The sequence below is a fragment of the Nomia melanderi genome, chromosome 9 (assembly GCF_051020985.1).
Source record: "Nomia melanderi isolate GNS246 chromosome 9, iyNomMela1, whole genome shotgun sequence".
Lineage (NCBI taxonomy): Eukaryota > Metazoa > Arthropoda > Insecta > Hymenoptera > Halictidae > Nomia > Nomia melanderi.
In genome coordinates this window covers 15,604,275-15,615,420 of record NC_135007.1, presented here as the reverse complement: position 1 = coordinate 15,615,420, position 11,146 = coordinate 15,604,275, and the positions used below count along the sequence as shown (strand labels likewise).

Sequence of the window (11,146 nt, the reverse complement as noted above, 5' to 3'; positions counted from 1 at the left end):
AACGATCCCAATAGTTGGTAGTTCCGTGAGTTGTTCATTTTGTTGATTTTAACAATCGGTCATATTCAGTTTTCTCTTAGGTTTACTGAAATCTTCACGTGTAAAGCGTTTGGAGTGTACTGTTACACAAGGAAAATACCTATGAATCATCAGATTTCATCCTAATGCGATTTAACATCCACTCATACTGATAGTTCATCAGAATGGGTCTAATACCCGAGCCGCTATTGTTCGTACTAGCTTTGATCGATACCGGTTCAGTACTTTTCCTTTTGGTGTATTTTGTATCCTTTTTAAGTTTCATAATCGTATTTAGACGTATTCGATTGCCTTTATCCACTTTATTTTATTCTAATGTACTGAAATCTTATACGTATTTATCTTATACAGAAAAAGGCGGATCTAGGGATTTTTAGGAATGTTCCGTTTGTTTTTGTGCTGCCATGTAATTATAATGGCGCGAAATTCAATCTTAAAGTTATTAAAATAGGTGATCCCATTTACTTTATTAACCATGTAGGTGGTTTTGTTACTTTTCCTTACCTTAATAATAGCTCATAACTATATCGGACTTAGAATGTGACTATTTAAATGCTCAGCAGTGTTGTTCAAAGCTTAATACGGTAACATTGTTATATCATTATTCTTACTGTGTCGCAACAATAAATAAATTATAAAATACACATTATTCACTGCTTATTTTTATATTGTTATCTTAAAATAGATAGATCTTTAATTAATATTGACTTTAGTAAAAATATTTTTCAGTGGGTAGTACCAAAGCTTGTAGCACATGTATTCTTAGAATTCCTGTTGCTAACGCATGGCCAGTTAATATTATGGCTGGTAAACTTACCTATGACACTATGGTTACTCTACGAATATTTCGGAGTACCCAAAGGTAATATGGGAGTTTATGATCCTACAGAAATTCACAATCGTGGCCAGTTAAAAAGGCACACAAGAGATTGTATGATTTATCTCGGATATTATCTTATATTCTTTTTTATTTATCTTTATTGGTAAGTATAATCTACTTAGATTTTTATCATTATTAAGAATAAATAAATGAATATCGTGATTATTCCACTTTTCAGCATGATTATCGCGTTACTGAAAGGAGATCCGATCAGGAGAAATGAAGAAGATTTGGTGGAATCATAATACATATAGCAACGCTAGTAATAATATTTAACTTTTATATTCTTCTCTGTTTTACTTTGGTTAGTCACAATTCAATTATTATTATTTATTTTTACGTTATTAAAACCAAATAGAACTTCGTTAATCTATACAGATACAAAAGAGCCAGTTACACAACCACATTTATTTTCGATTGATATTATATTTCTTTGAAGACTGAGATTTCCTATACATAAGAATTTCATAAGATTTATGGAGGCTTCTATGTCAATTCAATTGTATTTATATACACTTACATTGTAATCTACGAATATGTAATATGAAACTCAATTCTGTGGTTATGAACGTTTAAACAAAATATGAATTGTAATTGAATGCAATTGCTATTGTTTAACATTATCATAATTCTCTCATTATATAGGTTCTCCACGTTAAGAAGAATATTAAATGTTTCGGCGCAACTTTCCAAATTATAACTTGAGCGCCACGGTATCGTCGGAGTGTAGTGAAGTACTGAATAGCTCGTTAATTCACCGAGCGTTAAATCAAATTGACTCGAGTTTAATGGGCGCGGGACAACAAGATCGGATCGATTTAATGAACTCGTTGCAGTTGATTAGTTTTTTCTGCGTAGAGGGTGTATATCTATTTTTATCCGAGTTCAAAATTAGAAGGTAATAAAATAATACGACCAGGTTTATGAAACTTCTCAGACTAAGCACAAACGGTCGATTTCTCTTTGACTATACCATGTATTTTACGACACTCTGAATATGTTCTAAAGATTATTTAATACGTAACGGATGCGCAAAGTATGCGGGAAGTGAAATCTTCGATTTCCATTGAACGTCATGAGTCGTCAACGTGGAATATTTCGAAACCAAAAGCGAGAGGTGATATTAAATACTGTTCCGCCTGTACGTTACGGGTCACGATTGACCCGTTACCGACCTTCCATTGCGTTGTTATTAAACTATCGGCTCTCCGAGGGTTAAATGCAATGAAGGCAGAAATATTCTCAGCGAGCGTTGTATATACGATCAGAATAGAAGATCGTTAAGTAGCGGATATTCATTGAATATCAGGGTTCGCCGCGTTAAAATCAATTTGAGCGCGATGAGGCGCACGTGTAGTGCGTTCCACAACTGGATAAAATTTCGTGGAAACATCTTTCGAATATCGTTCGAACTGTTCATTCCACGGAATCGAAAATTAGATACGTCTCGCGATAGAGAACGAAAATTCCAAAAAACGAACGGAACGTTTTGTCATAAATTATGATATACATGTACGCGATAAAAGCGAGCCGAGGTAGAAAATAGTATTACGGCGCAAGAAACCATAACATTTGCTACAGTAAATTTATTTTTAGTTTAACTAGGAGTACTCGCGTGTATCAACGTACAGTGTCCAGAATTTTCATCGTTCGAGTAATATAATTCGGTGAAGCTAAGCAGATGCGTTTCAAAGTAATGGTAAAAATATTTTCAGTATTCCCCGAGTAAAATCCTACCTTTAAGTACCGTCTTAATGAACTTATCGCAAAATGTATATTACATTTTTTCGAGTGACACGCATGTTTTCAAATAAAATAGAATTAAGTATTTAATATTTATTTGAAAGATTCTACCCATCACTGGTGCGTTCTAGCATGATCCGCTGCTGGCGGCTAGTTTGGGGCACCAATGTGAGCGCCTCCTGGCGACGAGGGTAACGGGTGACGGATGACGGGTGACGGGTGGCGGTGCTCGGATCTGCTTGGATCGTCTTTGGTAGGGCGCGCGGAACGATGCTTTTCTGGACCAAGAACTGAGTGCGCGAGTGCTCGCGGCTACGAAACTTTCGCGGTGCATATTAATTGTGAGTTCTTCGTCGTCGTGTACTGACAAACGTAAACGTGACACCGAGCCGTTCCCTCGTATTCCCTCTCGCGTTCTGTCCAATCCGAGATTCGTTGACAGTGGCCCGAGTAGTCCCGTGACTATTGTTTTCTTTTTCGAAATCATTCGATTAGCCGGGACTGAACTACCGATTGACAACGACGTCGATGTTTAACGAAAGCACCGCTGATTTCTTGTGCTCCCACGCAAAACGGTACCCGCCAGAATATCGCGGCGACGACGACGACGGCGACGTCGTCGTCGAGACACGGTCGCGTCTCCCGTTACAGATGATCGGACAACAGCACCTGTCGAGGTAAGGTGGTTCACAAGGTGCGCCTAATGCTTGACAGATTTCCGATGAGGCTTACGTCGACGTCATCGCCGCCGCCGTCGCCGCCGTCGTCGTCGTCACCGTTGTTTTCGCCGTCGTCGTTGCCACAGCATCTAACATTCTCATCGCTGCTGTCGTCGACGTTGCTGGTATCCTCGCTGCTGTCTCTGACACCGACGTCATCGCTGTTGTCGACGTCCTTTTCATCACAGTCACCGTCATTGTCATCGTCCGCATTGTGGTTGTCGACGTGCTTGTTATTGTTCCCACTGGCATAAAGCGCACCCTGACTTGCTCGATACTTTATTATTGTGCCCGTGCCAAGGAGCCGAGTTGTCTCATTCGAGTCCACTTACAGTACCTTTCGGACAGGATGGCAAGTACTAAGACATCGGGTAGTGTCTTGCAATTCAGACCTGTCGAGGTCTCGCAGATGTTGCAGGATGGGGAGAAGTTTGTCAAGTGGGACGAGGTACATTTGTAAGATTTATTCCCTTTTGTCAATAACCAGGTGTAGGTTCCTAAGTTGCTCGTTTATTTATTTCTATGTTGGTATATCTTTGCACCTTGATTTTTGAGGAGCATAATAAGTTTTGGTTATTGACATTAGGATTAATTGATAAATGGGTATTACGCCGCGTACAGTGTTTAAATTTGTATGTTTTTGTGTAGGATTCTGGCATAGCCACCCCGGTTACACTACGGGTGGACAAGTTTGGATTTTATTTGCACTGGGTGGATCAGCACAATGAAATGGAAATGCTAGATATTGCTGCGATCAGAGATACTAGAACTGGAAAGCATGCTAAAGTACCAAAGGTATTTAACAATATTTTTGACTAGTAGAGTTAAGAGGTATACTATTAATTTTGAAATGATCCACTCGAAGAATGTTTGACCTTAATTTGTAGATTTATATCCAACAGAATTGAATGTTCCGAATTAGAAGTATCTGTGTTTTCTATAATTATATTGTGCTTCCACGTGGATGCTAATGACGCACAGCATCACCGCATGATAATTATTGACAACTCTATAAATAGAATATTACCTACATTGTGTCCTCAATGTAGTTCATTCTTTTTCAGTCTTACCTATCTTCATGTTCAATGAACATAATAGTAGTCATATAGGGATGAGAAAATTCTTATCAGTTCTGTTTTCCTATAAATCAATACGCAGTTTACAAAGCTGTTTTATGCATAGTTTCACATTGTGTTAGTAGCTTATTGTAATAGAAGCTATTATTACTGACGCGACACGTGCAAACATAATGTAAAACAATGAAACTTTGCCGAGGCCACCGCATTCTAACTTGAAAGTTGTCGCTTTTGATCGCGTTTATCGAATGAAACACTGGTTTTCAGGACCCTAAGCTAAGATCGCTCGTGACAATGGGCTCTCAAGACTCTTTAGAGGAGAAGACAGTAACAGTTTGTTATGGATCTGATTTTGTCAACATGAATTTTATTAACTTTTGTACGACACGTGCGGAGATCGCCCAACATTGGACAGATCAAATTTTCCAGCTTGCATACAATCTAACTCTGCTCAACACCAGCACGACAATGTTCTTGCAGAAAGCACACACCAAACTTACACTAACAGCCGATAAATCGGGAAAAATTCCTGTGAAGAAGTGAGCACAATTTGTACATGTGTGTTGTGTGTCTATTAAAATTGATATACATATACATATATACATATATATATATATACAAAATATGCATACCTTGTATATTGTCGTTTCAGCATAATAAAAATGTTTGCACAAAACAAAGAAGATCGTAAGCGTGTCGAGAAGGCACTCGATATCTCTGGTTTTCCATCTGGAAAGGTAAGTGTAATAAATTAGGCTATCTTAAGTTCCTATCTGATACTTCATCCGAGGTATTTATAGGAGATAAACGTACGAAATTCCGCAGCCTAGCGACAGTATTCATTGCGAGAAAAAAGAACTCATGTATAATTTAAATACACATTTACATATATACATATATTATGCAGTTTTCTGTTTTCTTTTTATTTTCAGAACGACGTGATAGCGTTACAAAAATTTCAATTTGAAGATTTCTTCAACTTTTATAAATCTCTTACACAACGCTCGGATGTCGAGAAGGTATTTGAAAGCATTGTAGGCAATAACAAGCGTAGATTAATGTCCGTGTCGCAATTCGTGGACTTTCTAAACAAAACCCAACGTGATCCACGTCTGAACGAGATATTGTACCCTTACGCGAACGAGGCGAGGGCGAAGGACATTATAAGTCAATACGAACCAAATAAATGTAATGCGAATAAGGGTCAGCTGAGCTTCGATGGTTTCCTGAGGTATTTAATGAGCGAGGATAATCCGATCGTTGCCACATCAAAGCTCGAGTTATCGGATGACATGGACCAACCGCTTGCGCATTACTTTATAAATTCTAGTCACAATACATACTTAACAGGTTTGACTCTGCTTTGCCCTTTTTTCTCTCACGAATTTCCGCAGGAAAAAATGTTACAGTAAAATATTTTTCAATGCATTTGTAGGGCATCAACTGACCGGAAAGAGTTCCGTGGAAATATATCGCCAGTGTTTGCTCGCCGGTTGTCGATGCGTGGAATTGGACTTTTGGAATGGAAAATTCGACGAGCCTGTCATTGTTCATGGGTATACCTTTAATTAAAACTATTCTTTAGCCACGTAAATTCGTAATGCCATGTTGTTGCAAGTCGAAACGTGTCCCTTCCAGATATACATTTGTACCTGAAATCTGTGCACGAGACGTAATCGAAGCGATTGCTGAAAGTGCATTCAAGACATCAGAGTATCCTGTTATCCTTAGTTTTGAGAATCACTGTAATCCTAGACAGCAAGCTAAAATAGCTCAGTATTGTAGAGAATTGTTTGGTGAGATGTTGCTTGACGCACCATTAGAATCTCATAAGGTATTTCGCTAGATGGCTATGTGATTAATCCTCCCCTAACCGCTGAGTTTAACTGATCAAATTTGTTGATCAGTTGGATCCCGGCCAAGAATTACCACCACCAAATTTATTGAAACGCAAGATCATCATTAAAAATAAGAAGAAGCATCACCATCATCATAAGAAGCACAAGAAAAAGCAACCGGCGCAAGCGGCCGAGTCCGAGGAAGGGGCTCAAGAGAGCGAGGACAACGGAGTGACGAATCAAGCCGTCGAAGAAGAGAACGGTCCGGCATCGGACGTTGCGCCCAACGTTGAGAACGATAGCAACGACCAGCAGATTGGAAATGGAGATATCAGTCATCCCCCGATGCTGCAACAGAGGCAAGGCAGCAAAGACAGTGCTCAGGACGAAGATGGTTAGTGTTTAAGGAATACCCGACGTGAACCCAGAGTTTGAAACGTTTGCCAATTCCAGATGACGACGAAGAAACAAGTACCGAGGAGGATGAATCGAACGTGGAAGTGCCTGCAGCTGATAAAGCGAACAATGCCAAAGAAACGGAAGCTGGAGCGGAGATCTCGGCGTTAGTGAATTACGTGCAGCCTGTTCACTTCAACAGTTTCGAGTCGGCTGAAAGTACGTTCAGTATACTGATCTACAGTTTGCTATTTTTCACTTTCACACCGTGTGTTATAACCTCGTCGACTTTTGCAGAAAAGAATCGTATGTACGAGATGTCGTCGTTCGACGAGAAACAGGCCACGACTCTTTTGAAGGAAAAGCCGTTAGAGTTTGTGAACTACAATAAGCACCAACTGTCAAGAGTGTATCCCGCGGGGACGCGTTTCGATTCCAGCAATTTTATGCCTCAAGTATTCTGGAACGCGGGTTGTCAGCTGGTTGCGTTGAACTATCAGACGCTCGGTACGAGAATCGAATACGAAATTGACAACCGAAAATGCCCTTTGGCAATACATTTGATTTTTCTTCTCTAGATCTTGCCATGCAATTAAACTTGGGTATCTTCGAGTACAATCAACGATGCGGCTACCTTATGAAACCGGAGTTCATGAGACGAAAAGACTGCAGATTAGATCCTTTCGCGGAGTCAACTGTGGATGGCATTATAGCTGGCACGGTCCACATACACGTAATATCGGCCCAGTTTTTAACCGATAAGAGAGTGGGCACTTATGTGGAGGTGGACATGTACGGTTTACCAGCGGATACCGTGAGGAAGAAATTCCGTACGAAGATTGTTCCTAATAACGGCATCAATCCGGTATACGACGAAGAACCTTTCGTGTTTAAAAAGGTGAACGGCATTTCCAGTTGTCCTCGCGAGGCGTGATTTTAATTTAATAATCAAATCTTCGGTTACACGTTCGCCAGGTCGTCCTGCCCGAACTTGCTTCGCTCAGAATTGCCGCGTACGAAGAATCAGGACGTTTGATCGGCCACAGAGTGTTGCCAGTGGTTGGATTGTGTCCAGGATATCGACACGTTGCTCTCAGAACCGAGTCCGGCCAGCCGTTACCGTTGGCGAGTCTGTTCCTACACGTGATCGTTAAGGATTACGTCCCGGACGGTTTGAGCGAGTTAGCCGAAGCGTTGGCGAATCCGATTAAATATCAGAGCGAAGTGGAGAAAAGAGAGAAGCAGCTGTCGGTTCTGACGGACTGTTCGGAGGAGCTGTCGGAGGAAATCGATGTAAGGTTTGAGACATTGAGAGGCTCTTGCTTACTAACTTCAGTAACGCACTAACACCCGTGTACTAACATTTTATAGGATAAGCCGAAAGTTAACGAGACACCAAGCTCCTCTAAACCACCTGTAAGTTCGTCGGTTAGAGGGCAGTGTGAAGTTGTGGTTACAGTTAGATACTCAAAATCGAAATACTTTGTTCCAGGAGGAAGCAGTGAAAACGAAGAGATTACAATCCGTGGGCGAGCTGCCCGCGCTGATTCCTCCGTCTGCCAATCTGCACGGGAGGCCATCCATTGCCGGTGTGAATGCTTCCGATACGCAAGATAACGAAGAGGGAACTCCAGTCCCTGCGGCTCCGGTTGCAGATACATCCGCGAACAAGAGTCCGATCAACGCCAGCAGCGGTAAGTAATTGTTATTCGTTTACCCCGTGAACCAGGGTTCACGCGAGCTGCTTCACGTTACAGCTAATGATGAAATAATGGCGGAGTCGTTGGAGAAGCTAATGGAGAACAAACTGGTCAAGGAGAAAAAGCTGGAGCTCGAGAAGAAGTTGGAGTCGCTGCGGAAGAAGCACGAGAAGGAGAAGATCAGAGTGCAGTCGCAGAAGGGGTCGATCGACGGCGAGAAGCACAAGTCGAAGTTTTACGTTAGCCATAAACTGGTGAAGCGTCTGTCCAGCAAAAATATGTAAGTTACCGATTGTCGCGCAAATAAACATGTTTATGCATTTCTAGTTCCTTTTGCAGCTTCTCGAGCGAGGTGGGGCTGAGCACCTTGGCACTGGCCGAGACCTCGGAGTGCACGGATCTGGAGAACCGCGAAGGGAACGGCGGAGCGCCGAAGGGCCTGCCGAGAAGCCAAAGCGAACGTTTGCTGGCTGTGTGCAAGGCCCACGTTCAACAGGAACGGGAGCTCCAGGAGAAATATTACGAGAGCTTGTTCGCCACCGTGGAGAAAGTGATGAAGAACTCTCAGTCTAACCAGCTGAAAACGATGAGAGTCCTCTTCGAGCGGGAAATCGCGGATGTCATGAGGAAGCTTCAGGCTAACAGACACGGAGAGGTATGCGTCCCAGTGCTAATATTAGATCGAGTGCTGGCCTTAATTTGTCCACGCAATTATCACACTTGGCATCTGTATTCGTGTCCGGCCGTAGGTGAAACAATTGGCAAAGGTACATAAAGACAAGGCGGAGTTGGATCGCATGAAACGGGAGGTCGCGAAGTCGACCGTGGAGAAGGGCGTGAACGAGTGTACGCGGTTGACGAAAATCTACGAGAAAAGGAAAACGGAGCTCGTGCGCCAGCACGAAGAGGTTCGGCAGAGGCTCGACGAGGAGAGGACCAAGGTTCCGAACGATTCACTTGAATATATTCCTTATGATTCATTGTGTTCGTCCTTTGGCACAATGTAAATCATTTCTATTCGCGTTTCAGATGAAGGCGACCTTGATGGCCGAGTATAGCAGTCGTTGCAGCAAATACGAAAGCGGCGAATTGCCGTTGTCTCCCTCCGGGGGAACGAGCATGCCGGAATCGCTCAGCGGTAACACGTATTGAGCGACGCCGGCGGTCGATGACTCAGTCTCGATGTGAAATAGCTTGAGAATTCGCGAATCCACGCCGGTGAACGGATTTTGCCAGTAGCAACGTCACTGGTTCGCGAGAGTGTGACCGACAACGGGATCGCGCATTGCTTCTCCGGGAAAGAGGAGTTGCGCAACGGCCGCGGATAGGGAATTGGTGAAGTCTACGCTGTTACCTGTGTTTTTTGCTAACCATAATTTTTGTCCATTTCCGTGAAACAAGAGGAGAGTTTGTTCCCGCGACGTGTACGGCAAGCATTTAACGAGGGACTGTGTGTACGAGTACGTTCAAGACGAGAGAGAGGCCTCGTCTGTCCACGAAGCATTTGACAAGAGAGTCCCACGCGCAAGGAGTTTCTTCTAACGACGGACGCGGTGTCCTGATCACGGGGCGCAGCACACGGGCCGCGATTCCCCTGAGTCCACGGCGGAATGTTGTTGCTTCGCGGAAGGTTTTGATCTCAACGGGAAAAGGAGAGGGACAGAGACGCGTCGCGTTTCAAGAGGACGACCGTACGCAGTAAGGCGAAGAGATGATTGTTCGCTCGGGTTGTTCGTTCTTTCGTTCCGATTTTCGATATTACTTTTTACGCACAGTATTAAACGCACCTGTTGTTTTCTCCATTACGCTCGAGACCGTCGCCAGCGGAGTTTCAGTCACTTCTCTGTGCAGTTCTCCCGCGGATAACTTCGGAAAGGCGCGCGAGAGAGTGAGTGTATGTGTGCGTGTATGCGAGATAGAGAAGAAGCGACAGAGAGATGAAGAGGAAGAGAGGAGGAAAAGGAAAGGAGAGAGTATGCGTGTGTGTGTGAACGACCCACGCGGAAAGGAAAAAAAGGTACACGATTCTAAATAAGAATAATCTTTCTAAGTGCTACTATTTAATCTTGTTATTATATGTATAAGGCGTTATTTAATTAGCGAGCTGATGAACGCGTTCCAAGATATTATACTCGGGGTTATACTCGTGAACGTTGCAGGAATCGGTCGATCGCTACATAATAATCGGACCTCAGGAAAACTTGAATCTAGAATGAGCGAGCGAAAGAGAGAGAGAGAGAGAGAGAGAGAGAGAGAGAGAGAGAGAGAGAGAGAGAGAGAGAGAGAGAGAGAGAGAGAGAGAGAGAGAGAGCGAGAGAGAGAGAGAGAAAGAGAGAGAAGAAGAGAGCCAGTTCGCGTGAAAGTGTAAAAAGCAAGTTACAAAAGATGCGTTGCGGAGGAATGGAATCTCTTTTTGGCCTAGAGGTAAGGAACGCGTGAACGATGATGTTTAGGAATGGGCGCGTGCGTGATCTGATATATTTTCTGACTGAAAGTACTCCGTATAAAGACATTTTTTCGATACGTTAGCCTGTATCTTAAACGCTAAAGAGATCGTATTGTATAAAGAAAGCAAACCAAAAGATTTAACGTAAAAGGGAAAGAAAGAAGATGAAGACGATAAAGAAGATGAAGAAGAAGAGACGAAGAAGAAGATGAAAAGATAAAAGAGACGGAAAGAAGTAAGGGGAAATATTGACCGGGGTCGTTTCCAAGCGTTTTTGTACCGTGGTTTCGGGGCTGCGGCCGAATCGCG

At 42.7% G+C, this 11,146-nt stretch overlaps 2 protein-coding genes across 7 annotated transcripts; both read left to right on the top strand.

The window, feature by feature from the left end:
• Positions 1-3: 3 nt before the first annotated feature.
• On the top strand, positions 4-2,710 carry cnir (cornichon-like protein). 2 transcript variants are annotated; one of them, XR_004236155.2, is made up of 5 exons: positions 4-284; positions 555-623; positions 769-1,022; positions 1,098-1,223; positions 1,565-2,710. XR_004236155.2 is itself a non-coding variant. In XM_031989782.2 (4 exons), the coding sequence occupies exons 1-4, from the start codon at positions 204-206 to the stop codon at positions 1,162-1,164; spliced, it is 471 nt and encodes a 156-aa protein (XP_031845642.1). In that variant the 5' UTR covers positions 4-203; the 3' UTR covers positions 1,165-1,519. The 2 variants fall into 2 exon arrangements, 1 of the variants encoding a protein (XP_031845642.1); XM_031989782.2 differs by lacking the exon at positions 1,565-2,710 and having other exon boundaries at positions 1,098-1,519.
• A 143-nt stretch (positions 2,711-2,853) lies between these two features.
• Positions 2,854-10,288, top strand: Plc21C (Phospholipase C at 21C). Of its 5 annotated transcripts, none has more exons than XM_031989773.2 (19): positions 2,854-3,339; positions 3,716-3,829; positions 4,030-4,176; positions 4,725-4,996; positions 5,110-5,194; positions 5,390-5,807; positions 5,893-6,013; positions 6,096-6,291; positions 6,365-6,689; positions 6,749-6,910; positions 6,989-7,198; positions 7,270-7,589; positions 7,667-7,984; positions 8,063-8,107; positions 8,184-8,385; positions 8,449-8,671; positions 8,719-9,046; positions 9,141-9,332; positions 9,421-10,288. In XM_031989773.2, the coding sequence occupies exons 2-19, from the start codon at positions 3,731-3,733 to the stop codon at positions 9,541-9,543; spliced, it is 3,786 nt and encodes a 1,261-aa protein (XP_031845633.1). In that variant the 5' UTR covers positions 2,854-3,339; positions 3,716-3,730; the 3' UTR covers positions 9,544-10,288. The 5 variants fall into 5 exon arrangements, with proteins under 5 accessions (XP_031845633.1, XP_031845636.1, XP_031845635.1 ...); XM_031989775.2 differs by having other exon boundaries at positions 2,855-3,339; positions 8,731-9,046; XM_031989774.2 differs by having other exon boundaries at positions 2,857-3,003.
• The last annotated feature ends 858 nt before the right edge of the window (positions 10,289-11,146 follow it).

Excerpts from the sequence above, each read along its gene's own strand:
- cnir (XM_031989782.2), top strand. The coding sequence starts at position 204 with ATGGGTCTAATACCCGAGCCGCTATTGTTCGTACTAGCTTTGATCGAT. Across the intron at positions 285-554 it reads TTTTCCTTTTGGTGTATTTT|CTCATAACTATATCGGACTT; the intron begins GTATCCTTTTTA and ends CCTTAATAATAG. Across the intron at positions 1,023-1,097 it reads TTTTTTATTTATCTTTATTG|CATGATTATCGCGTTACTGA; the intron begins GTAAGTATAATC and ends TCCACTTTTCAG.
- Plc21C (XM_031989773.2), top strand. The coding sequence starts at position 3,731 with ATGGCAAGTACTAAGACATCGGGTAGTGTCTTGCAATTCAGACCTGTC. Across the intron at positions 5,808-5,892 it reads TCACAATACATACTTAACAG|GGCATCAACTGACCGGAAAG; the intron begins GTTTGACTCTGC and ends ATGCATTTGTAG. Across the intron at positions 6,014-6,095 it reads GAGCCTGTCATTGTTCATGG|ATATACATTTGTACCTGAAA; the intron begins GTATACCTTTAA and ends TGTCCCTTCCAG.